Raw genomic sequence first — 26,828 nt, forward strand, 5'->3', positions numbered from 1 at the left:
TAGACCATCTAATATGCAGGAGACTAAGGCAAACACATGCATTTTGTACAAAAGATCGTGAGATATTAGAGCAGAATTAGGCCATTTGGCCCATCAAGTTTGCTCTGCCATTCGATCATGGCTGATATTTTCTCAACTGCATTCTCCTGCCTTCTCCCCATAACTCCCCTTTACTAATCAAGAACCTATTTACCTCTGCCTTAAAGGCACCAAATGACAATGCGTATTGGATCGAACCTTGGTTAGATCACAGTGTAATATGAACCATTCAGGCTGCCTTCTTGTTAAAAACAAAGGTTAGAGAAGCACTAGAAATATTGCAATAATTATTGGCGGAAAATGAGAAATGCCAAATATCTTTTTGTTTTGCACTCATCAGGACAAATTGTAAGAATCCCAAATTCCAGACAATCATGACGGTTCCAACTGCAGAAGAAAAGGAGGGTACTTGGTTGGCAAGTCAACCCTGAGTGGCCGAGGTGCTGCCACAGAAAAAGCAAAGGGGAAAAAGCAAGAAAGCAAACAATTAACTAGAATGATACCAGAACTGGGAAAGATTTGTCAGGTTGGTGCTACAGGGTTACTTTTATTATCAAGGGTGTTATGATCGCTAGTTTCAGATGCTCAACCAAGGAAGTGCTCTACCACCAATGTCCAAATGACTCTGGACCAATTTCTACTCATCGGTCTGGACGATGGGTGAGAATGGGAGTGTCCACTGCCAACACAGGCGCAGGCGGCGAGACTGGGGGTGGCTCTCCTTCATGGAGTTAAACATGTTGAAGTCCATGGCATCCAACATCCAGCTCAGCATGCGGATGGTCACTAAGGCCGGGAGCCGAGAGACACACTGCACGAAGGCCTTGAACGTGTCTGGCTGGGGCTTCAGTTGGTTGGTGTACAGACGGCAAATATTCAGCTCCCTCAGCTCACTCACATTATCCAGGGTCAAGAAGAAATCCCTCCAGCCCAGGTCACTGAGCTCCTCGTTCAAGCTCAGATCCAGAACATTCAGTTTCCGAAGATGACCACTCCTGGCCGCTTTTGCTGTGGGGGACAATATCGTTTGGAAAGAAAATTAGCTGGTGAGAGATAAGTTAAGGATCAACTTTAAATCGATTGCCAATAAGCCCCCTAACACTGAGCCCCGGATGTGATATTTTAATTTGAATCACAAAGATGGACCATATCTCATCCCCGTCCCCCATCTTCACCTGCAGAGGATTGACTCCCAGGCCTGGAATGTCTCAAGTTTTAAAACCTGCATACTTTTATTCAGTTCCTGCTATGGCCTCTCTCTCCGTCCAACTCTGTAATCTTCTCCAGTTCTGGACCTTCTGAGATCTCAGTGCTCCTCCAACCCTGGCATCTCAGACATCCCCCAATTCCCAAAGCTCCACCATTAGCAGCCGTGATGTCACCCCCTGTTTGGGTACCAACGCTCTGGAAATCTCTCCTAATATCTCTCCTCTCATTAAGATGTTCTTTAAAACTGCCTTGAGCAATTTTTTGGACACCTGATCTTATATTTATATCTACGCAGCTCTGCATCACATTCTGCTTGATCCTGGGTCTCGGAGTACTTCACTCAGTTAGATATGCTATAACCATTCCTTCACACACCCGAGGGTTCCATTCCCAAAAATACCAACGGATTATGAATTTGTGAGCGTGAAGCTTAATAACTCATGGTAAAAACAGGGTTAGGATCCCGGACCTCAAGATTATTTTTTGGGCTGAAATAATTGAAATAACTTCTCTGATGCTGGTATCTTCACCCTTTATTTACACGTGTATGGTACATGACACTGGTCCGGCTTCCTCAGAGCCAGCTCTCAGATCGAACAGAACCTCTGACACTCCTGTTTATCGCAGTTTTTTTCCCCCAGAAATGCTTGTCCTAACTCAAAGACAACTGTTGCGAGCGAATTTCCTTCAGGAGTGTATTGTCCCACTCTCGCTGCCATTGAAGTAACTGCACAGAGGCTGGTAACCCATCAACAGGTCATTCTGACCAGTCAGCTCAGAGCCTGTCCCTAGACTGAGGAGCCCTTCTGAATCTCCTGTTCTACTTTTCTAGCCCGTCCTTAGAACCAGGAGACTCTCTGAATCTGCTATTTTTTTTCTCTCATTTTTCTTCTTATCCTTTTGCTTTGACTGAGAACCCTTCTGAATCTCCTATTTTTTTCTTCATTTTTTTTTAGCCATTCCCTCGAATCAGGTGGCTCTCTGAATCTCCTGTTTATTTTTTCTCTTCTTTTGGTCTGAGGAACCTTTCTGAATCTCCTGTTTATATCTGTCAGCCAGGGCTCCCTTATTGGACCAGATTTACAGCCTCAATCAGGGAACTCATATTCTATGAGGTCCAGCTGGCTGACCTCCTTACAATCACTACAATAATAAACACCAAAATATCTGAAATAAAAGTTAATATTAATAGAATTAAATATTAAAAGCAATTCTCGTGTATTGTGGCCTACCGATAAAGACGAGAGGTTTTGCATAGCAGGGTTGGGTGTTGTTGGGGAAGGTAACGGGTGGTTGTTGGGTGTGGGAAAGGGAGGACAGCATAGATGGGACTCCCTCTCAGCCAATCTCCCATGATGCTGTGCCATCCTCCTCCTCTACCTCCATTTGGTGGGTGCCTTCGACCTGTTCTTGCTCCCAAGGAACCCAGGCCCTTGCTCGTGGAGGTTGAGGGGAAGGACTGGGTGGCACGGTGGCTCAGCGCTTAGCGCTGCTGCCTCACAGCGTGAGGGACCTGGGTTCGATTCCACCCTCAGGCAACTGTCTGTCTGGAGTTTGCACATTCCCCCTGTGTCTGTATGGGTTTCCTATTGGTGCTCAGGCTTCCTCCCACAGTCCAAAGATGTGCAGCTTAGGGTGGATTGGCCATGCTAAATCGTCCCATAGTATTCAGGAATGTGTAGGTTAGATGTATTAGCCATGGGAAATGCAGGGTTACAGGGATGGTGCTGGGTGGGATGCTGATAGAGGGTCAGTGTGGACCTGTTGGGCCAAATACCCCGTTTCCACACTATGGGGATTATATGATGACTGTGTACCCGAACAGGTCAGAGAGTAAAACTGCTGGGTAAGTGAAATACAGATAGGTGAGTTTTGCCCGTGGATTGAATCATTGGCTGCTTATTTTCTTTTTGGCATGAATTTGTGGATGCAGATGAATGGCTATATAAGTGCAAACTATTGTTGTTGCACACGTCTCACTACCAGCTCTCTCTCTCTCAACATTCAGCTCGAGTTTCACAGTCCTGCAGCATGCCTCACCCAGCTCTAACAGACTCTGATCATCCATGATCTTGTTGATGATGAGCTCCCTGAGCTGTTCCAAGTTCTGCAGCTGTTGAGTTAATGGTAGTGCAGCAGTGATGGTCCCGGCATTGTTACAAAGGTGGAACTTTTCCAATAACACGAGCGAACCAAGGACGTGAGCTGAGAAAAGAGGAAGATTCACAACTGGGCGCAAAACCTCTCAAGATCGATATTCGTTATTCCATAGTTATCAAAGTAACATTGCAAATAGGAAAAGGAGTAGGCCATTCAGCCCTTCGAGCCTGCTCTGCCATTCAATAGGATCATATCTGAATATCCAACTCAGTCCTCTGTTCCTGCTTTCTCCCCCATACCATTTAGTCTTAAGAACCATTCCTTCTTAGAGTAAGAGAATCAAACAGCAAGAGTAGTAGATTCATACAGCATGAAAACAGACCCTTCGGTTCAACCAGTCCATACTAACCATAATCCCAAACTAAGCTAGTCCCACCTGCATGCGCTTGGCCCAAATCCCTCCAACATTTCTTATTCATGTACTTATCCAAGTGTCTTTTAAACGTTGTAACTGTACCTACATCCACCACTCGCTCTGGAAGTTCATTCCACACATGAACCACCCTCTGTGCAAAGGAAATTGCACCTCATGTCTTTTTTTAAATCTTTCTCCTCTTATCTTGAAATTTCCCCACCTTAGGGAAATGACACCTGCCATTCACCTAATCTATACCCCTTATAATTTTATAAGCTTCTATCAGGTCACCCCTCAACATACTAGGCTCCAGTGAAAAAAAGTCCCAGCCTACCCTGCCTCTCCTTATAACCCTTCATTCCCAGCAACCTCCTGGTAAATCTTTTCTGAACCCTCTCCAATTTAATAACATCCTTCCTATATCAAGGCGACCAGAACTGCAAACAATACTCCAGACGAGGCCCCACTAACATCCTGTACAACATCAATATGACACGAACTGCCCAAACCTGAGGAAAAGACCTCAGCTATTGACCTTACCCATGCCCCTCATGAATTTATAAACCTTTACAAAGTCACTCCTAAGCTGCCTACTCTCTGGTGGTAAAACTGCCAGCCTTTCCAGCCACTCCTTACAACTCAAATCTACCAGTCCTGGCAACATCCTTGTAAATCTCCAGTTGTCAGGAAATCCTTTTTGCATCTAACCTGTCTAGTGCTGTTAGAATTTTAAAAGTTTCTATGAAACCCCTCCCTCCATTGTTCTTCCAAACTCTGGTGAATATAGCCCTAACTGATCCAGTCTCTCTTCATCATCAATGCTGCCATCCTAGGAATGAGTCCGGTAAACCTTTATTGCCCTCCCGAATTTAACTGATTCGCATTCCCTTGCTCCCATTCAAACGCTCTTCAATCACCTTCTGCCTCCTTGTGTAGCCATTTCATTTCCCCTACGCATCTCCTGAACAATTTTATTCACGTAAAAACCCAAAGAACTGCGGATGCCGTAAATCAGAAACATAAACAGAAGTTGCTGGAAAAGATCAGCAGGTCTGGCAGCATCTGTGAACAGAAATCAGAGTTAACGTTTCGGGTCGGGTGACCCTTCCTCAGAACTGATGGTAGCTAGGAATATGTCGGTTTATTTGCAGAAGATAGGGTGGGGGGAGGGGCTAAGGAGTACATGATAGGTGGGGATAGAGTCCAAAGAAAGAGAAGAACAGTTGGACAGACAAAGGAGTGGATAACAATCTGGCTGGGAGAGTGAATAGCTGTTAATGGAGAGTGTTAGGGGCTAACAATAAGTAGTGTGTAATGGCAAACTATGTGATAACAAGGCCTGGTGTGTGGGGTTGGGGGTTAGGACATAGGAGAGTTCAGGGCCTAAAATTATTGGACTTGATATTGAGTCTGGAGGGCTGCAGGATCCTCACATGGAAAATGAGACGTCGTTCTTCCAGCTTGCGTTGAGCTTCGCTGGAGCACTGCAGCAAGCCTGAGACAGAGATGTTGGCCAGGGAACAGGGTGGTGTGTTAAAGTGGCAGGCAACCGGAAGTTTAGGGTCCGTTTTTTTGTCAGCAGTTCGTAGGTGTTCTGCAAAGCAGTCACCCAGTCTATGTTTCGTTTCCCCAATGTAGAGGAGACCACATTGTGAGCAGCGAATACAGTAGAGTAGATTGTCGGAAGTGCAGGTAAAGTGCTGCTTCACCTGGAAGGTATGTTTGGGCCCTTGGATACGGAGGAGGGAAGAGGTAAATGGGCAGGTGTTACACCTTCGGCGGTTGCAGTGGAATGTTATTAATGTTGCTGAAGATTTGCATCAATCCATCAGGACAAATACAAGAATGCCAAATTTCAAGATGTCACAACAATTTATATCGCAGGAAAAAAGATTGCTGACGGTTTTGTAAGGACTCTGATTGGCCGAGACGTTGCCGTGGAGAAAGGAATGGGGAATTCCAGGCCCCCGGGTTATGCACAAAAGACTTTGTCTGATTAATTCATGGAATGTGGCCTTTGCTGGCTAAGCTAGCATTTATTGCAGGTCCCTTATTGCCCCTTGAGAAGGCGGTACTGAGCTGCCTTCTTGAACCACTACAGACCCATGTAGTGTAGGGACATCCACACAGTGCCCTTAGGGAGGGCGTTCCAGGATTTTGACCCAGTGACACTGAAGGAACGGTGATATCTTTTCAAGTCAGGATGGTGAATGGCTCGGAGAGGAATTTGCAGGGGGTGGCTTTCCCATGAATCTGCTGGCCTTGTCCCTCTAGATATTAGAGATTGTGGGTTTGGAAGGTGCTGTCTAAGGAGCTTTGGTGAATTTCTGCAGCGCATCTTGTAGATGGTACACACTGCTGACACTGAGTGTCAGGAGTGGAGGGAGTGGATTTAAATGGATGTGATGCCAATCAAACGGGAGCTGCTTCGTCCTGGATAGTATCGAGCTTCTCGAGTGTCGTTGGAGCTGCAGCCATCCAGGGCAAGTGGGGAGTATTCCCTCACACTCCTGACCTGTGCCTTCACAATGGTGGACTGGCTTTGGGGAGTCAGGTGGTGAGTTACTTGCTGCAATATTCCTTGCTTTTGACTGGCAGAGATTGAATCCCTTTGCATGATTCCATATTGTTTCTTGTAAACGTGAATACTGTACTATCAAGCAAACAGAGAAATATAGAAATTAGGAGCAGGAGTACGTCATTTGGCCCCTCGAGCCTGCTCCTCCATTCAATAGGATCATGGTTGATCATCCAACTCAGTCCCCTGTTCCTGCTTTATTCCCCATATGCTTTGATCACTTTTGCCCCAAGATCAATATCTAATTGCTTAAAAGAAGATGCTGTCATTAATTCTCCCCACCCTCCGTAGGTAGTGTCCAACAAATGCCATATTTGCAGTGACCTCTTGCACACTCCGTTCTCTGTGAAGATCTTGGGAACACAGTCAAGCAAAGGCTATTTTCCCCAGGATCTACTCCTATCCCTGCTGGTCTTCTGTTGTAATTTGGAAAACACGGGCACAAAGCCAACTTACCAAAGGCTTCCAAATCTTCCGTGTTGGAAAAGCTGATGCTTGGAGCCTCCAATGCTCTGAGGTTCCGGAGTTCGCTGAGGGAGGCCGCTGGAAGAGAGAGGAGCAGAGAGAGTGAGTTTCCCCCCAGGAATATCCCACTGCCTCGAGGCATTGGTCTGGGGAGAGGGGAATAAGCATTTGCTGGCAGACCCACCGGGTTAGCTGGGAAAGAGGGGGGCTATGGAGGAGCGATCTTTACCCCCCAGTTTCCGAAACAGCGAGAGTAGAGCGCCCAAGACTGTCGGGTTAGTTCGGGATTCATTCGGGCAGAGTGCTTAACCTGCAATCAGAATGTAGACCCACTTTGAGTTTCACAGCACAGAAACAGGCCATTTGGCCCATCTGCTCCATACAAGCCTTCTCTCACAGAACTCCTCATCCACTCCCTATCACCATATCTGCATCTCTCATGCATTTAGTGAATTTTCCTGAAAATGCACCTAATCTTATGAAATCCTAAAATGATTCAGAAGGTGTATATTTGCTTCTGTGTCTGTACGAACGTACATGCATGTTGTATGCGTGTGTTGTATTGAGTGTTTGCACCAGCTTGCATGCTTGTCTGCCATTGACTGGTTAAAATATCGTAGGAACCTATGAAACGAACAGGAGCGGGCCATTCAGACCCCCAAGATTGCTCTGCTATTCGACTACAGCATGCAGTTCCGGTTGCTGCGCCATAGGAAGGAGGTGGACGCTTTGGAGAGGGTGCAGAAGAGGTTTACCAGGATGCTGTGTGGACTAGAGTGAAGAAAGAGAGGTTGGACAAACTTGAATTGTTTTTGCTAGAGCATTGGAGTTGAGGGGCGACCTGATAGAAGTAAATAAAATTACGTGGGACACGGATAGGGTGGATAGTCAGACTCTTTCCCCAGGGTGGAAATGTCAATGCTAGGGGGCATAGGCTTAAGATGAGAGGGGGAAAGTTTAAAGAAGATGTGCAAGGCAGTTTTTTTTTTTTACACAGAAGGTGATAGGTGCTGCTCATAGCAACATTTAAGAATCATTGAATCCCTACAGTATGGAAGCAGCCATTCAGCCCATCGGGTCCACACCGAAGCTCCGAGAACATCCCACCCTACCCTATCCCTGTAACCCAGGCTAACTCATCTAGCCTGCACATCCCACGGGGCAATTTAGCATCGCCAATCGACCCTAACCTGCACAAATTTGGACTGCAAGAGGGAACCGGAGCAAATCCACACAGACATGGGGAGAATGTGCAAACTGCGCACTTGCAGTCACCTGAGGATGGAATCAAACCTGGGTCCCTGGCTCTGTGAGGCAGCAGTGCTAACCACTGAGCCACTGTGCCACCCTATACCTCATCTAGGCCCCTCATGATTTTATAAACCTCTATAAAGGTCACCTTCAGCCTCCGACGCTCCGGGGGAAATGTCCCAGCCTCTCCTTATAACTCAAACTCTCCAGTCTTGGTAACATCCTTGCAAATCTTTTTGGCACCCTTTCCAGTTTAACAACATTCTTCCTATAATAGGACAACCAGAATTGTATTCAGTGCTCCAAATACAGCTTAATCAATGTCTTGTACAGCCATAACATGATGTCCCAACTCCTACACTCAATGATCAAGGCTCTCTGCAGTTGCTGTATGTTATTCCTGATCAAATCCCCTTTGTGATCAAGGCCACAGTATAATTCACCTTCCTAATTGTTTGCTCCATCTGCACATCAGCTTTCAGTGATTTGCATGTCGAATAGCTCATGGTCACATTTGTAATTCTGTCACTCCCAGACACCGATTTTTAAAAATATAAAAGACCAGCATTTAATAACACCAGCTGTCAACCATTGGAGTCACATGCAGGCCAGATTAAATAAGGATGGGAGATGTCCTTCCGAGAGTGACATTGACGAACCAAATGGGATTTGACAGCAGTTATAGAACCATAGAGTCATACAGCACAGAAACAGACCCTTCAGTCCAACCTGTCCATGCTGACCAGGTTTCCTAAACTAAACTGTCCCACCTGCCTGCGTTTGGCCCATATCATTCCAAACGTTTCCTCTTCATGAACTTATCCAACTGTCTTTTAAATGTTGTAACTGTTACCGCATCTGCCACTTCCTCACACAAACCACCCTCATGTCCTTTTTAAATATTTCTCCCCTCACCTTGAAAATGTGCCCCCTTGTTTTGAACTCCCCCACCCTATGGAAAAGACCCTTGTCATTCACCTTATCTATACCCCTCATGATTTTATAAACCTCTGCAAGGTCACCCCTCAGCTTCTTACGGTCCAGTGAAAAAAGTTCCATTCTTTCCAGTCTATTTTTATATCTCAAATCCTCCATTCCCAGCAACACCTTGATAAGTCTCTTTTAAATCCTCTCCAGTTCAATAATATCCTTCCTTTAACAGGGTGACCAAAAATGCACACAGTACTCCAGAATGGGCCTCACCAACTTCCTGTACAACCTCAACAATGACATCTCAACTCCTATACTCAAAGGTCTGAGCAACGAAGGCAAGCGTGCTAAATCCCTTAATCCAAATTTTTATCGAATTCAAATTTTACCATCAGCCAATGTGAGATTCAAAGCCCATGGCCCCAAAACATTTGATAGCGGCTCTGGATTTCTGGACATTGCCACAACACCAGGGCTTCCCCCATGACTAGGCCTACATGTGAAGATCGCAATGTGGGGCATTGCAAGGAGCCCCCAATCTGTGAATCCAACCTCCTTCCCAAAACTGGGCAGGGGGTGGGGGGGAACGTGAGGGAAGAACAGACAGGGACGTTGGATTGTGACCTTAGCTCACTTACCGAATGCCAAAGTTTCTGTTGGAGACAGGTGAAAATCACTCAGTGCCAGTTCCTCCAGACGTGAGCATGATGTTAAAGCCTTGCTGAGGTCCTCAAACTCTGGGAAGCAGCTGCTGATCTTCAGGCGGAACACCCGGAGCTGCGGAAAACTCCGGAGGAGGTGAGCTAGAAGACAGAACATGTGAGCTGTGGAGACAAGGACCGGGGCAGGTCGAGGTGGGAATTCTCCTGCCAAAAATGTACTTCTTGGTGGAGGGTCCAGTTCTTTCATAATGTCACTGAATCACAGAATTGCTAGGGAACTGAAGAAGGCCAAACAGCCCATCATACCTGCCTGCACTAATTTTACTACCCAGTGACCAATCTCCTGCCTTTTACTGCCCCATATTCCTACACACCATTTCTATCCAAACAACTATCCAATGTCCCTCTTGAATGCCTCAGTTAAATCTGTCCCTACCACATTTCCAGGCAGTGCATTCCACACTCTAAGTACTGGCTGCGTGAAAAAGATTTTTCTCATATCACCTTTGTTTCTTTTTTAAAATCTATACCCCTCTTGTTTCTTTTACAAGTGGGAACAGTTCCTCACACTCTCCTCTATCCAGGCCTGCTCATGATTTTGACAGCCCATCGTGATTGCCTGTCACCCCACACCAATCTCCATTTTCCCCATTTCCCTGCATGCCATTTCTATCCCAATAACCATCCAATAGCTCCTCTTCAATGCCCCAATTGAACCTGCCCCCACCACACTGCCAGACAGTGCATGCCAGACCCTAACCACTCACTGGGTGACCACGTCTCCTCCCACATCACCCTTGTGTCATTCACAAATCACTTTCCCCTCTTGTTCTTGTCCTGTTTACGAGTGAGAAAAGCTTCTCCCTATCTATATCCAGCCCCACTCACAATTTTGAAAGCCTCCATCACATCTCTTTCTCAGACTTCTTCTCTCCAAGGAGAGTCGTCCCAACTTCTTCAATCTCTCCTCGTCGCTGAAGTTTCTCATCCCTGGAACCATTCTTACAAATCGCTTCTGCAGTCTCTCCAATGCATTCACATGTTTCCTATAATTTGGAGCCCACAGCTGTACACAACACTCCAGCCGAGGTCTAACAAGTGTCTTGTACAAGTTCAACATACGTGCCCTTCTGGAATACTGTGTCCAGTTCTGGTCGACCAGTCATAGGAAGGATATTATCAAGCTGGAGAGGGTTCAGAAGAGATTTATCAGGATGTTGCCAGGTATGGAAGGTTTGAGATATTAAGAAAGGCTGGATAGATTGGGACTTTTTTCATTTGAGCATAGGAGGTTGAGAGGTGACCTTACAGAAAGTTTATAAAATAATGACGGGTATAGATAGAGTTAATGGTAGTTATCTTTTCCCTGGGATTGGGGTTTTCAAGACCAGGGGGCACATTGTTTAGGTGAGGGAGAGTGGTGTAAAAAAGTCATGAGGGGCAATTTTTTTTACACAGAGGGTGGTTCACGTGTGGAATGAACTTCCAGAGGAAGTGGTGGATGCGGGTAGTTACAACATTGAAAGGACATTTGGATAACTATATGAGTTGGAAAGATTTGGAGGGATATGGGCCAGGAGCAGGAAGGTGGGACTAGTTTAGTTTGAGATTCTGTTCGTCATGGACTGGTTGGACTGAAGGGTCTGTACAACTCGATGACTTTTATGAATGGGATCCTCAAGACTGCTGTACCATTCAGCTGATCTGATTGTGCCCTTGGCTCCACGTTTCTGCCTGGCCTTGACTTGCCAACTAAAAATCTACCTAACTCAGACTTAAATACATTCAACGAGCCATCCTCCACTGCTCTCTGGAGGACAATATTCCAAACACTCAGAGAAGATATTCCTCCTCATCTCGTCTTCAGTGGCCAATGTCTTATTTTTAACTAACTCCTCTATTTTTAGATTCACCTTTCAAAGTTAGAAATGTGTCATAAGATGTAGGAGCAGAAGTAAGCCATTCAGCCCATTGAGTCCACTCCACCATTCAATGAGATTATGGCTGATCTGATAATCCTCCACTCTATTTTCCTGCCTTTTCCCCATTACCCTTGATTCCCTTAATGATTAAAAGTCTATCTCAGCCTTGAATGTACTTAACAATCTAGCCTTGGCAGCTCTCTGTAGTGAAGATTTCTACAGATTCACACCCCTCTGAGAGAAGAAATTCCTCCACATCTCTGTTTTAAATGGGCAACCCCTTATTCTAAAATGATGCCCTCTCGTCCCAGAGTCTCCCACAAGGCAAATGAACCTCTCCACATCTCCCCTGTCTATTTCCACTTCTCTCCTGTATACTGCCCTCTCCATATCTCCTCTGTCTAGTCCCCTAAGAATCTTGTATGTTTCAATAAGTTTGCCTCTAATTCTTCTAAACTCCCCTCCGCCTCAACCCCATCAAACCTCTCAGAAATATACGAGGTTTGCTTTTCCAATCTCACGTAGATCCCAATTATTGGTGAGGAAAGATTAGCCAAACTGCAGTTTTAAAAACCGCGCAGCACATTGTGAGTTGTGTATGAGGGCACATGTTTCTGGAAGAGTGACAGAAAGAAGCAGATATTCCAGATAATATTGTAAAGTTGGGTAGAGTATTTGTGGATTGTGAGGCAGGATGTTAGAATTTGATGTTTGTAAAATGCTAGGGGGAAAGCACTGCATGGTCCCTTTAAAAGATTGTGATTTTTCTATGCTTGAAGATGCCTGCGAGCAGCTTGAAAGTTTGCAAGTACAGGCAGCACACAAATTAAAGCATTTGTATCAAAACACCATACCATTAAGCAGCATTTTTACCAAGACAACAGGTTTTTGAATTTAACCAATCAAGTTGAACCATGCACTTAGATGCTAAAAACCTATCAAATTTGAATCTGATGCTTTTGACAACCTAGGACCAATCCAACTGTAAGAAATTGATATGTCATCAGGGGTATAAAATAAGAGGGCAGTTGGACAAAGATAGGAGAACCAACTTCAATCTGCCAGAGTTAACAGCTCTCAGCTCTCAAGAGAAAATCGCTGGCTCTCACAGACTCTTATAAGTCTTAGAGAAAGCACCATCTAAATATCAAAGATACCAATGGCACAACTAGTTAATATTCCTGACAGAAGAATCGATGGAGGAAACATTCCTGACCGAACATTCAATGGAGAAGGCACAGAGCACTCCAGAAGACACATAATCTGGCTGTAATTTTGAGAATAAATTCTACTTTCTTTTATTTTACATAAGTTGCACTTATATTTATTGGAACAGCATAGTATTAGAATCTTGTTTTATTCAGGAATAGTTAGTAGTTAGGAGGGGTTTATTCAGTTTGCTAATAGTTTAGTTAATTTGTTCACTGTTAGAGTTAGATAAATTAATTGTTCTTTGTTGATTGTAAAGTGAGTGTCAGGGGTTTATTTTATTTAACCACTAGAAGTTGCTGAAAGGCAGATTACACAACTTTTCTCACTCCTTTTACAGATTATAGGGTGAGGTGCTCCTCTTTGAGTGTTTCGGTTTTAGCTCACGGTGGGAGTCAACCTCCACTTTATAACAATAACAAACTCTTATTTGCCTCATGGACGGGTGACCATGGCTTGTGAGGGGCCAGTGCAACAGAAGAATATTGAACCTACAGAGAGAAAGAAAAAAAGTTCTCTCTCCCTCTCTGTGTGTCTCTCCCTCCTGGGCAGAGGTACTTGCAAGTCTCTAGCAAAAGCTGGCTACTTACCACTCAGCTTTCTGTCTCAACATTCAGGTTGGATCAAAATCTCTCTTTAAAGAAAGTGAAAGGGGTGGATTGTCAACTAATGACTTAAAGAGAGCATCAGCATGCAAACTACAAACAACGCAAACAGCAAAGAGCCAAAATAAACTGACAGGAAGCAACTTATTGCAGCCTGTGGTCTGGACTCATGCTACTGAACTGTGATTCCCTGATCATGATTCCATCTTTAACCTACACGACTTGTATGTCTTTGTGTGTCTGTCAGAATATGACAGGAACAAAATGGGAATGATAGTTTAAGTTGTGGAGTTATAAGTCAGCAATTCATACTGCCATTCTTCAAGAGAATTTGTTTGTAAGAAGTAGTTTTGTTCTGTTAAGTGCAGAAACCTGGTGAGTTTTTCTTTTTGAACCTCAGCTCATCAGCCAAGTAAATTCTGGACTTTGGACCGACTGACTAAATCCTTTCACAATTTGTGATGATTCTGACAGTAGTGAAGCTTACTTTCCAGTGCACTATTCCCATGTGTTATGAAAACACGGCCAGCGTCACGTTCAGAGCTGGGCCAAGACAGCGCCTACCAAGCTTTGAAGAATCCAGCACGCAGTTGACTCCAGACAGGGTGAGCTTTTCGACGTTCCGCAGTTTTGCAAAGCCATCGTAAATCTGGTCAATGATTTTCAGTGATGAACCAGCACCGATGTCGATCATGAGTTCTTTTAGTTGTTCAAACTTGTCCAATTGACTCAGCAAGTACTCTATGATGAAGAGATTCACTTGTTAGTTCATCGCTATAAGAAGAGTCACTCTCTGCACATAGAGTCATAGAGTTATAGAGATGTACAGCATGGAAACAGACCCTTGGGTCGAAATTGTCCATGTCGACCAGATATCCCACCTTAGTCCCATTTTCCAGCAATTGGTCCCTATCTCTCTAAATCCTTTCTATTCATTTACCCATCCAGATGCCTTTTAAATGTAATTGTACCAGCCTCCACCACGTCTTATGGCAGTTCATTCCATATGCACACCACCCTCTGTGAGAAAAAGTAGCCCCTCAGCTCCCTTTTAAAACTTTTCCCTCTTACCTTAAACCTATGCCCTCTGGTTATGGACTCCCAGGGAAAGAAAGCATGGCTGTCCATGCCCCTCATGATTTTATAAACCTTTGTAAGGTCACCCCTCAGCCTCCGATGCTCCAGGGAAAATAGCCCCAGCCTATTCAGCCTCTCCCTATGGCTCAAACCCTCCAACTATGGTATCATCCTTGCAAAACTTTTCTGAACCCTTTCAAGTTTCACAATAACCTTCCTATAGCAGGGCAACCAGAACTGAACGTTGAATTCCAAAAGTGGCCTAACCAATGCCTTGTACAGCCCCAACGTGACCTCCCAACTCCTATACTCAATGTCTTCGAACTGGTCAGGCAATGCCAATCGTTTGGTAAGTTACCTGAAAAGTTTTCCATCAACAGAACTGTGCCTGTCCCCCTAGCCTAACTTGCATTAAATCCCCTTTACCCAACACCCGCCATGTTCAATGAATTGCCTCGATTTAAAAGTTCTCAACTTTATTTTTTGAATCCCTCCATGACCCACATCCCTGCCTTGTCTCTGCCCAGAACCTTCTTCAATCCCACAACCCTCTTAAGATATCTGCCATTCTCCAACTCTGGCCCCTTGTGTATCTCCGATTCCCACTGCTCCATCGTTAATCAGCCTTTAGCTGCTCAGGGCCTTAAGCTCTGGAATTTCCCTCTGGAACTCTTCCCATCTATCCGAAGATGGGGGTTCCAAACCTCCCCTGTTTTTGGTCATCTGCTTTCACATCGCCTGTTAAGTGTTGTTTGATGAATGCTCCCATGGAGCCCAATGGGGACATGTCGGCAAATTAAAGGTGCAATATCAATGGTAAGGTGCCTCCAGGACCTGGGGCTTGGTCGTCGGCGAACGTCAGGTCCAGCGACTCAAGGGCGTTCATCGCGGTGACCAGCTCCTGCTCTCTGTGGCTCAAAGCACTCTGGCGCAGGGTCAGCGCCCTTAAGCGCTCGCCGCACGACGAAACGGCTGCTTCCATCTGCCCAAGAACTCCAAGACTGTTCCAGATGGTGAGCTCCACGCGGTCGGCGAGGGAGCACAGCCTCAGCAGACACTCCGAATCCTCTTCCCGGAAGGTGTCGAAGCAATGGATGTGGAGTTTTAGTACTGGGACCTTGTAGTGAGCGGGGATTGAAGCCAAGTTCTCCATGAAAGAGTCTGGGATATTGTGGCTGGTGAGAGCAGAGAAGCTGCTTATTTCCTCTTGCTTTGCCTGGTTGGTCAGGAACATTTGTTCCAGTGACTGGAACGCAGGCACGTAATCCTCTTCCACCTTTGGGATGCCCAGATTGCTCATGCATTCCGCCATTTCGGAATAACTCATCGTGGCCGATTTCTTTTTCCCAGTTATTGAGATCTTGAGGTGGCTGAGGACGGTCAATGTTTCGGGGTACACCTTTAGAAAGGTGAGTATTTTCCTCTGGTGAAGCTCAGAGACACGAAATTGCAAATGTTTCCCGGTCAGGAAATTCAGAACGACAGAGGCGATGGAGGATTTGGTCTCTGCGTTAGTCAGTGACAAGACAAAATCCAGCACGAGCTTGGTGGTCAGATGTGACATCTGCTCGGGGTCCATTATCTGGGAGCCCTGGATGAAGAGATCCCGGTACGACACTAAATCAGGATGGTGCACCAGGGCAGGGCTAGCGTCGGCCCAGCAGTCAAAGGACGTAGGCCTCTGGGTCATGTCGAAAAGGTGGGTGACGATGAGCGACGCTGCCTTGTTGGACCACGACGCTGCGTAGACCAGGAGGTAGTGGTAGCGCGTGAAGACCTCCAAGAAGGTGCGGACCCGGCCCAGGGAGGAGGACCCCTCCTCCCGCTCAGCGGCGAGCTCTGAACCCAGGAGGCCACCTAGCCGCATGCCCGCCAGATACTCCTGGAAGGAGACGTGGGGGAACCTGAAGACGGGAGTCAGGCGCTGAGCGGTGAACTTACTTAGCAGGCCGAGACCCAGGGCGCCCTCTGCGTCCACCCCGGCCCGGAGGAGATCCTCGTCGGAGAACTCGTAGCGGGAGACGAGGAACCCGGTCAGCGCCAGGCTCCCGCAGGCCTCCAGAGCTCGCCTTGCTCGCTCCCCCCGGCTCTCCGGCCGCACGGCGTAGGCCAGGAAAGCGCGGAACAGGGAGACACAGCTCAGGCCGCTATCCAGTGGCTCCCTCACCCAGTGCTGGCAGAGGGCCAGGGTGAACAGCGGGGTCTTCAGGGCCGCCCTCAGCGTCTTGGACCTGCCGACATTGTAGACAAACTCGCACAGTCGCGGCCTGTCGTGGGTGAACTTCGTCTTCAAAAGTCGTATGGAGCTGTAGAGCGGGAACTCGGCGATGGAGACCACGGCGTCGGCGAACTGGCGGACGGCGGCGGCCCTGTCGGTCCTGAGGCCCACCAGTACAGCGGCATTGCCTCGGTGGTTGGCGCGGACCAGCTCGTCCTCAACCGGCAGGGGCTCAGCCTCTCCGTAGCCGTCCAGCAAGACCAGGAGGCGGTCGCCCAGCCGGGAAACCAGCTCGTCGAGGGAGGGCTCCCTCCACACGGTGCCCGCCTTCCAGCCCCAGCCGCCCTGTGTCAGCGACACGTGCAGCACCAGCACAAAGCGGGCCAGCAGGGGACAGCGATCGGACGCCCAGAGAATGGCCACCTTCCTGAGCAGGGCCGACTTGCCCATGCCCGCCTCGCCCTCCAGCAGGGTCACCCGGCAGAGGTCACGCAGCAGCTCGGGGAAAGCCAGCCGGCGCACCTCCCTGTCCCTGAGGTCCTTCAGCACCAGGCGCGGCTCCGCGTAGCACGTGCCCAGGTCGACGGAAACACAGCCATTGAAGGAGACGGCGTTGAACTCGGATGAGCGGTACAGCTTCTGCAAACGTTTCCTCATCCTCCTGACAGTCTCAGCCCAGTCCTCCTTGCTAGACAGGCTCCCTGTAAAAATAAAAACAGTCAAACCTTGTTGGAGATAAAGCATTGCAGCAGGTGAATACGTGACACGCCCAGCGATAAAAGCCGAGGGATCTGTGCAGGAATTTCCGAAGGTTTGCTTGTTGTCCCTGCATGCTATCAGGAGAACTCGTAGAATTCTATGTTTTATTAGGAGCACGATTGCACGGAAGAGGTTAGGGAGGCGATGCCTCAGTTTTATATAGCACTGCTGAGACCACAGCTGGTGTACTGTGTACTGGACTAGTCCCCTGTACTCAGGGAAGGACGTTATTACATTGGAAGTGGTTCAGAGAAGGTTTACCACCTGAAAAGAGTGGACAGCCTTATGAAGGAAAGACTAAAGAGGCTCAGCCTGTATCCTCTAGAGTTTGGAGGGGCAGAGGTGACTTAATTGAAACTTTTCAGATCCTGAGGGGAGTTGACCAGGTGGATATGGAAAGGATAGAACAAAGAACATAGAACAGTACAGTACAGGCCATTTGGCCCACGATGTTGTGCTGAACTTTTACCCTAATCCTAAGGTCTATCTAACCTACACCCCTACGTTATGCTATCATCCATATGCCTAGCTAATAGCCGCTTAAATGCCCCTAATGAGGCCGACTCCACTACCCTCTTGTAGCTGTTGACTCCTCTTGTTGGAGAAACTAGAATGAGGCGGGGGGGGGGTCACAGTTTAAACATAAGGGGGCACCCATTTAAAACAGAGATGAGGAAACCATTTTTATCTTTCACAAGGCTGTGAACCTTTGCTGTTCCCTTTCTCAAAAGGCCAAACCTTTAGTTGTTTTTTCAGGTAGAGGTTTCCAATTTCACCATCTGTTGTGGTGAGGTTCGATCTCTAGCACATTCCTGACATTAAAACACCACACCACCCAGCTCGTTGCTGTTTGAAAGCGAGACTCAGGGGAACATCAGCAACAGTCGGTAGGTGATCTACTGGGGATCCATTCACTACGACCAATTGACAGACTCACCTCCAGTGATGGGATCGTCCTTCTCCCTGGCTTCCTCATCCTATTCAAGAAAGAAGATCCTCATCATGCTGAGCTCCAGGAATCCTGACCCGATTGTACCAACAAGCTAAGGTCCTCTGGGGAGCACCATGAGAAATGCCTTCAAGCTGCACAGACTTCAGACTTGGGAGCATAAAGATATAGAAAGCGGCAACTGACGTAGGCCATTCAGCCCCTCAAGCCTGGTCCGCCATTCAATACCATCATGGATGGATCATCCAACCTGTTCTCGCTTTGTCCCCCAGACCCTTTGATCCCTTTAGCCCTGAGAACGATATCCAACTCCTTGTTGAAAACGTGTTTTGGCCTTGCTCACTCTCTGTGGCAGTGAATTCCACAGGCCCTGTCTGGGTGAATACGTTTCTCCTCATCTCAGTCCTAATTCATCTCCTTTACATCTGCGACCACCTGGTTGTGGACACCCTGGTCAGTGGGACCATCCTCCCTGCCTTTCCCCTGTCTCATCCTGTTCCGTCTCTATGAGAAACTCCCTCATTATTCTAAACTCCAGCGAATATAGAGTGAACTGAGGGCTTTGTGACACAGTGGTTTTGTCCCTACCTCTGAGCCAGGAGGCCTGGGTTCAAGGCCCATCTGCTCCTGAGATGTGTTATACCTGGACCAGTCAATGAGAAATTATCTACAGTCCTAGCTGCTGCCCTCTCCGCATGTATCAGGATAAGAATGTTAAGCATATTTTACCTCCCTAATCCAGCACTCTCTGCTCTGGCCCCCCTCAGTATTTTGGGTGTGTAACAGCAGCTCAAACCCCAAACTGATTCCTGAATCTGGTTTTCAGGAATCGTACCTGGGCTATCACTGGCACTAGGGGAATCAGGTGCTTGGACACAGAATCCCTAAAATGTGGGAGCAGGCCATTCAGCCCGTCAAGTCCACACCAGCCCTCTGAAAAACATCCCACCCAGACCTACACCCCTACCCTATCCCTGCATTTGCCATGGCTAGCCTGCACCTCCCTGGGCACTATGGGACAATTTAGCACGGCCAATCCACCCTAAACCGCACATCCCTGGGCACTATGGGACAATTTAGCACGGCCAATCCACCCTAACCTGCGCATCCCTGGGCACTATGGGACAATTTAGCACGGCCAATCCACCCTAACCTGCACATCCCTGGGCACTGTAGGACAATTTAGCACGGCCAATCCACTCTAACCTGCACATCCCTGGACCCTATGGGACCATTTAGCATAGCCAATCCACCCTGACCTGCACGTGTTTGGAGCGTGGGAGGAAACCGCAGCACCTGGGGGAAACCAACACAGACACGGGAGGATGTGCAAACTCCACACAGACAGACTGTAGCCTGAGGGGGTAATCGAACATGGGTCCCTGGCACTGTAATGCAGCAAAGCTAACCACTGAGCTACCATGCCACGAGTTCAAGACTCATTCTCAACACTTCAACCAGAGCTGACACACTGTGACAGTGGGGGCTGGTGAAGAGGGGGGTTTGTGGGGTTCCCTCCCAATATGGAATCAAATTGATGGCCCTCTTGAGTAGGTCAGCAACATGGGGGAGTCCGAATGCCCTGTCTCATTGGCCCAGTCAGTCTCGCCAACAACACTGGCCCCCAACCAATGGCCAAAATATGTCATCCTTGCCAACTGTGGCAGCAGCAAACTTGGCAAAGGTCGATCAAGGTCAGAGCCACGCACACTGCCCCTTAGCGGCTCTCGTCAGGGTCAAAGGGCACGACGCGGGGAAGCACAATGCAGAAAGCTGTCAGCATCCAGCTGCCAATAAGCCCCTGAAATATGCTACTCCTGTTGGAGGCAAACAGACAGTTCCACATTACCGGCATGCTGAGGGATGATTCCAGGATCTGCTCTCCTCCCGCATCTCCGCCAGCCGCCTTGTCTCTCGCCAGAAGGTACGGGCACCTGGAATGCAAAATCAGAGTCAGTTTGAGCTGGATGTTCTTGTGTTCCTCAACGAATTGACAGGTATAACCTGTTCTTTGTATAAAACTCTTGTGGATCAGAATCTCAGGCCTTGGGTACATTTGGTTACCCATCCTGCACTGGTGACTGAGGAAGAGAATTCCAAACAGTGACCGCCCTCTGAGAGAAGAAATTCCTCCTTATCTCCACCTTCAAGGCAGGGCCCCCTTCCTCTGAAACTCTACCCCCCATCTCCCATTTTAGATTACCCCCATGGAGGTGAACATCCTCCCAGCCCCAGCCCTCGTCAAATCCCCTCAGGGGATCTTTAATAAAATAACAGGTGAGATGTGGCCATTGCCCTCCGCAATTGACCAGAGGCAACAAAATTGGCTGTGGGGTCTGGAGTCATGTGTAGGCCCAGACCCAGTAAGGACGGCAGATCTCCCTCCCTAAGGAGCAATACTGAACCAGGTGGTGTTTTTACAACAAAGGTACAGTCACAACGTTGGAAAGACATTCGGACAGGTACATGAATAGGAAAGGTTTGGAGGGATATGGGCCAAATGCAGGCAAATGGAAGTAGTTCAGTTTGGGAAACCTGGTCAGCATGGACAAGTTGGGTCGAAGAGTTCGTTTCCATGCTCAAGACTCTGTCAAAGATCACAGGTGAACTAACTTTTAAACTCCGGTTTCACTGAAATCAAATTCTCAACATCTGCAGTGTTGGGATTTGAACCCACATCTTCAACACATCCCAGGTGTTTATTATGAATAAAAACTCAGAAATCTGAAACATTGAGAGAAATTACTGCAGGAACTCAACAAGGTCTCGCAGCATCTGTGATGAGAGAAACACAGTGAATGTTTTGAGTCTAACAAAGCTGGATTATGAACTCAGTAACAATACCTTGCCAGGAATGACCCCCTAGCCATAGTGTGCCTTTGCATCTTCTACACCCAGCTAACTAAGTACATACTCATTTGAACAGATATGTAAGAGCTAAATATTGGTGATAAATGCAGTGGGTCCACTGATTTTTGATCACTGCTCAAACGTTTGCGTATAGGAGTTGGGAAGTCATTTTGAGGTTGTACAGGACTTTGGTGAGGCCTCTTCTGGAGTACTGTGTCCAGTTCTGGTCACCCTGTTATAGGAAGGATATTGTTCTGCTGGACAGGGTTCAGAAGAGATTTACCAGGATGTTGCGGGGTATGGAAGGTTTGAGTTATAAGGAGGGGCTGAATAGGCTGGGACATTTTTTCACTGGAGCATAGGAGGTTGAGGGGTGACCTTGTACAGATTTATAAAATCATGAGTGGTGCAGATAAGGTTAATGTTAGCTGTCTTTTCCCTAGGATGGGGTATTTCAAGACCTGGGGCATATTTTTTAAAGTGAGAGGAGAGAGATTTTAAAAAGACAAGGGCAAAGAGGGGCAATTTTTTTACACTGACGGTGGTTTGTGTGTGGAATGAACTTCTAGAGGAAGTGGTGGATGTAGGTACAGTTAGAATGCCTAAAAGACATTTGGATAAGCACATGAACAGGAAAGGTTTGGAGGGATTGGGGCCAGGAGCAGGCAGGTGAGACTAGTTTAGTTTGAGGTTATGGTCAGCGTGGACTGGTTGGACTGAAGGATCTGTTCTGAGCTGTAGGGCTCTTTTACTTGAAGACTCTTTTACATCCTTAAAAAGCCCTGTTCAAAACTAATATGACACAGTTTCTGCAATAAGCACCTCAGTTCTAAAGAGGGAACAATAAACAGAACATTCTGGGCAGCACTAACTCTGTACCAATCGACATAGCAACTCCAGCTTTCAATTTGCATCTTAAATTTAGTTTAATTTGGCTCATCATTGTGGGAAAACCTCCCGCCCCAACCTAATTGCATCTCCATAAGGAAAAACATTGGTTCCGGAGTGGGTGTTAATAGCCGAGTAAAGGATTGCTCTGTCTGAAAGCTGGGACTGTCTCCGTGTGCATGTGTGGGTGAAGAGCTCTCCCTGGTGGTGGCATGAACAAGCGCAGCCTCATGTTTCTCCTTACTCTGATGAGTGTCTCCGGTGCTCTGTCCAAGCGTTATCTTCTTCCTCCCATCCTGATAATTGAACTCCACAGCAGAAACACTGAACGCAGTCACCCAGACCTGGAGACGTATAGAGAGAGAGCGCTGAGATGGTACCCTGTTCCCTGCATAAACGACACAAGTGTCCACTGTGCAAGGGACATACCGTTTCGCCCACCCCTCCCCGTGCCAGCCCGTCCTTGGGGCTAAGATGGGTACAGAGTGGGCAGCGCCACAATGGGGAATTTCGGCCAAGATCAGGAAGCTGACCACTCACCGCACGGATCTGTCGGAGACGGAGGAGAGACTTGGGAATACTGGGAGGAGGAACCGCCTGCCATTCAGTTGTTGTCCCCTGGGGTGGCAGAGCTGGTGGGGGCATGGGGGCGGTGGTGGGCTAGGAGGTGAGGTCTCCTTCTGCCCAAACCAGGCCACCTCAGGCTGACATTTATCCCACGGCAAGAGCCGTGCTCACACAGCTGCTCGTGGGATCTTGCCATGCGCCCCCACTCCAGGCCTATGAGGGTCACTGACCAGTTGCGCGGTGCCTCGGGGAGACCCGGGGTTTGTGGAAAGCGCAACAGAAATGCAACCCTTTCTCCACCCTCCCCACCCCCACCTTTTGTGTCTCTAAACTGCAACGAGGACACCCGCTCTCACCGACCAGCTCAGACCAACTGACCTTGGTAGAAAAATCCAGCTCCCGCCAGCTCAGCCGGGCTGGTGCTGCACCCTGGTGGCCAGGTGTAGAATGACTCCAGTCGGGTCTTCTCAGCCACGAAAATATTCTGACCCCAGCCCAGGTCCGGCTCTAGTCACATGGCGAAGACAGGAAAACTGTTAACAGCTAAGAAACGTCTGGACTGAGACCACCATGTCCATACTTGGGCCTTCAGATGATGGACTCAGTGACAGTGCTACCATGTGTCAAGAATGCATCTCAGAATCAGCTATTCCTGAGCTGGTGATGGGAGTCTGACAGAAATCGTAGAGACGTTAACACAGAGGAACGGACGGGAAAATGTAATTCTGTATCTTAGTGACCTGTTTATGGGACCTGCAGAGAGTTCGGCTGTTGTTACTCTGAGATGAAGTGACCACAAAGATGGAACAGATTCAGAATAGGAGCATTCAGCTTCAGACAGGGGGAGGTGATGGCCTAGTGGTACTACCTCTGGACTGCTAATCCAGAGACCCAGATAATGTTCTGGGCACCCAGGTTCAAATGCTGCCATGGGATTCGGTGGGGTTTGAATCCAATTTTTAAACAAGAACTGGAATTTAAGAAGCTAACAACCACAAAACTATTGTTGATTGTCAGGAAAATTGCATCTGGCTCACTAAGGAAGGACCCCTTAGGGTGGCATGTTGGCTCAGTGGTTAGCACTGCTGCCTCATGGAGCCAGGGAGCCGGGTTCAATTCCAGCCTTGGGCAACTGTCTGTGTGGAGTTTGTACATTCCCCGTATCTGCGTGGGTTTCCATTGGGTGCTCTGGTTTCCTCACTCAGTCCAAAGATGTGCAGGCTAGGAGGATTGGCCATGCTAAATTGCCCATAGTGTAGATTAGGTGGGCTATACGGGGATGGGTCTGGGTGGCATGCCTTGAGGGTAAGTGTGGACTTGTTGGGCCGAAGGGCCTGTTTCCACACTGTAGGGATTTGCTGATGATGATGACCCTTACCTGGTCTTGCCTACACCAATGTGGTTGACTCTGGGCAATAAATGCTGCCCTAGCAATGTCATGTGAGAACTGTGATAACACATAATTTTAAGGGGACACGCAGAAGGGAGTTTGAGAAGCAGGTCCCTCACCCAAAGGGTAATGGGGGAGGGGCTCTTGAATGCCCCAGGGAAGGGAGGTAGTTGAGGTGGGAAGCTTTCAAACTTTCAAACCAAAATACTTTGATGAGCGCTTGAACTGTCATCACATTCAAGGCAGGAGCGAAAAAGTGGGACCAGTGTAGGTCAGAACGTACTTTCAGTGGTACAGACTCGATGCGCTGAAGGGTCTCTTCTGCACTGCATGATTCCATGAGGGTAACAAGGGTAGTTAGCGTAGAATGGGCAACTTGCATCCAGACTCACAACCCCCTCAAGTGCCCCCTTCGCTGCCAGCTTCCCCCAACTCTTAAAAAGAGGGCACCCCCTCCTCTGGATTGCAGAGGCTGAGTGAACCCCCTAACCAACAACTATACTCCACCCTTGCCCCAAACCCCAAAGGAATTGAAGCCAACTCACGCGATTCAGGTCCCTCACCTCGAGATGATGGCGATGGGCAAAGGTCCTCCGAGGTTGGGGGGCTCAGAAAGTCTGCGGCCTGCGGGAAACACAAGGAATGGCCTTGGAAATCCGAGAGAAGGGGCGCCCCTCACGCTTGAACACGCCCTGCATTTCCCCCTTTATCCGCCGCATCTTTGCCCGGATTAGCTCCTGCGGGAGTACGGCCCACTGGGATGTCTAACGGGTTCAGCGGAGGAGGTGGAATTTCTTCACAGGAATTGGGGATTGCTGGCTGGGACAGCATTGATGGACTCCTCCGAATGGCCTCCCCAAACCCCAGCCCTTTGCAGCCACTGTGGGTAGTGTCCCCGCCTCTGAGCTGGGGTCTCTGGGATGGAGTCTCACATCACGCCCGATGAAGGAGTGCCTGTGGTATACCCAAACGGTTGGAGGGCACCAGCCTGTGACTCCATCTGGTGCACACCAGTGGGGAGCGCGGGAGAAATTTCCAGTCAGCCGCACGCGTGTGCATGTGTGGCACAGCCTCTCCCATCATGCTACACGCATGTCAAAGCACGTGTCAGACTCTAGGAGTGAAATATGCTTCATGTATGGCCCAACACTGTTGCCTCATCTGCCTGGAGATCGACAGTTCTCTCTCCTTGTGGGTCCCATCCCAAACAGATTGGAGCATCCAGTCCCGAGGACCAGCTCCCAGGATTTATCTATCCAGCGCTCGCACCATTGGGCTGATAGGCCTCATCTGTGCTTTGATGAAATGCTTACCGTGACTCCATGAAATCCAACATAGCTCCGGCAGTACCGGTCCCTCTCCTCCTCGGATTTCTGTCCTTGAAGGTACTCGCACCTTGGAAAGACAACAGAGCCATCGGACTGAGGGAGCAGGCTGTGCAATTACACATCAGTCCCTGAGCTGGGATTTCACCCCATCGTCTTCAGTCTGAAAGGGGACAGACATAGACAATGCTCGATCTCCCATGTCCAGGGAACATACAGAATGCTTGCACTCCCTTGTCCAGTGGACATATGCAACGCTCGCTTTCCCGTGTCTGGGGAACACACGCAATGCTGACATTCCCGTGCCCAGGGAACACGCGCAACACTGATACGCCCATGCCCAGGGAACACACACGATACTCATGTTCCCATATACAGGGAACACATGTAATGCTCACATTCCCATGTCTGGCAGTGCATGAAGTTGTTGACGTGACATTCACCAAAACCAGGGCCAGTCTCTGCTGTGTCTATGTGCAGTTTGAAAGAACTCCGCCTTTCTCTGTGGGCTGAGAGGCCCAGGCTCTGCTCTTCATTGGGATAGCACCTCTGGCAAAACGCGGAGGCTCGGAGAGGAAAGGAAAAGAAAGGGTCCACTTACTGTGGGAACCATTTGATGTGCTCCTGCCACGGGTCGTCCCCTTCCTCCCAGTTGGCTAGGCTGCCATCACAGGAAAAGCACTGCACTTGGTCCTTGATACCTGTTGGACGAGAACATGGGGAACCACCACAGCTGGGTGCTTGGAATCGATATCGTGCAGTCCCCTCACTCTGGCTCTCTAAGACTGTCTCCTCGAATCTTCCCTGATCTCTCCCAAATTCTTGAGGGTCTCAGTGGACAAACCCAACCCCTCTCCCAGCTCCTCTGAAATCTCCCACTACAAATTACACAGCTAGCCCCACTTCTCCATTGGCGGGCACTGTTGGAACTCATTGGAGAAATCTCAAGGTAGAGTAACGTTGAGCGAAAGATCAGTTAAGCCCTTCTGTGTTATTGATCTCATCATAAATGTTGGCCAGGACTGGAGAACTTATTTACTGATTTCAGGCTTTTTACATTCTTGGTGGACAGGGAGAAGGGGCCTTCAGTCTAATCACACTTTCAGAAGATGGTGGCAGATTTAAACTCCTTACTGTAGACTCAAGAAAGTAATCTGTGACGGGAGATGAAGTTTTTAAAATCTGAAATGGGGCATCTTGGCTTTTTGTTTGACATTTAAGCTGATGAATGACTCACAAGCAATAGCTATACTTACAGCATATTCATTCTGCTCCTCTGGATACAAGTCCTGGCTGAGGATTGCAGTTCTCCACAGCGTTACCCAACTGTGCAATAACAGTGTCTTCCATAATTCTGATCCTTTGCATATGTCACAAAGGCTGTGTGAAATGTGGAATGAAACTTGTGTGGAATGAACTT

General features: G+C 48.1%; 1 protein-coding gene across 3 annotated transcripts in view; it reads right to left on the minus strand.

Annotated features, from left to right (window-relative positions):
* Positions 1-561: 561 nt before the first annotated feature.
* The window catches only part of LOC109917725 (baculoviral IAP repeat-containing protein 1-like), a 30,919-nt gene continuing 4,652 nt past the window's right edge, over positions 562-26,828 (minus strand). Inside the window, exons 2-14 of one of the 3 annotated variants that reach the window (XM_048620163.1) lie at positions 26,010-26,109; positions 25,397-25,478; positions 24,629-24,707; positions 23,072-23,200; positions 22,371-22,470; positions 20,238-20,322; positions 18,377-18,416; positions 15,297-17,381; positions 13,950-14,126; positions 9,626-9,790; positions 6,798-6,884; positions 3,289-3,453; positions 562-1,047 (exon numbers count right to left, since the gene is read on the minus strand). In XM_048620163.1, coding sequence (XP_048476120.1) covers positions 677-1,047; positions 3,289-3,453; positions 6,798-6,884; positions 9,626-9,790; positions 13,950-14,126; positions 15,297-17,381; positions 18,377-18,416; positions 20,238-20,322; positions 22,371-22,470; positions 23,072-23,200; positions 24,629-24,707; positions 25,397-25,478; positions 26,010-26,109 — 3,665 coding nt within the window. In that variant the 3' untranslated portion in view covers positions 562-676. The remainder of the gene's footprint in view (positions 1,048-3,288; positions 3,454-6,797; positions 6,885-9,625; positions 9,791-13,949; positions 14,127-15,296; positions 17,382-18,376; positions 18,417-20,237; positions 20,323-22,370; positions 22,471-23,071; positions 23,201-24,628; positions 24,708-25,396; positions 25,479-26,009; positions 26,110-26,828) is intronic. The other 2 variants (XM_048620164.1, XM_048620165.1) reach the window with 2 other exon arrangements.

This window comes from Rhincodon typus, chromosome 45 (genome assembly GCF_021869965.1).
Source record: "Rhincodon typus isolate 14 chromosome 45, sRhiTyp1.1, whole genome shotgun sequence".
Lineage (NCBI taxonomy): Eukaryota > Metazoa > Chordata > Chondrichthyes > Orectolobiformes > Rhincodontidae > Rhincodon > Rhincodon typus.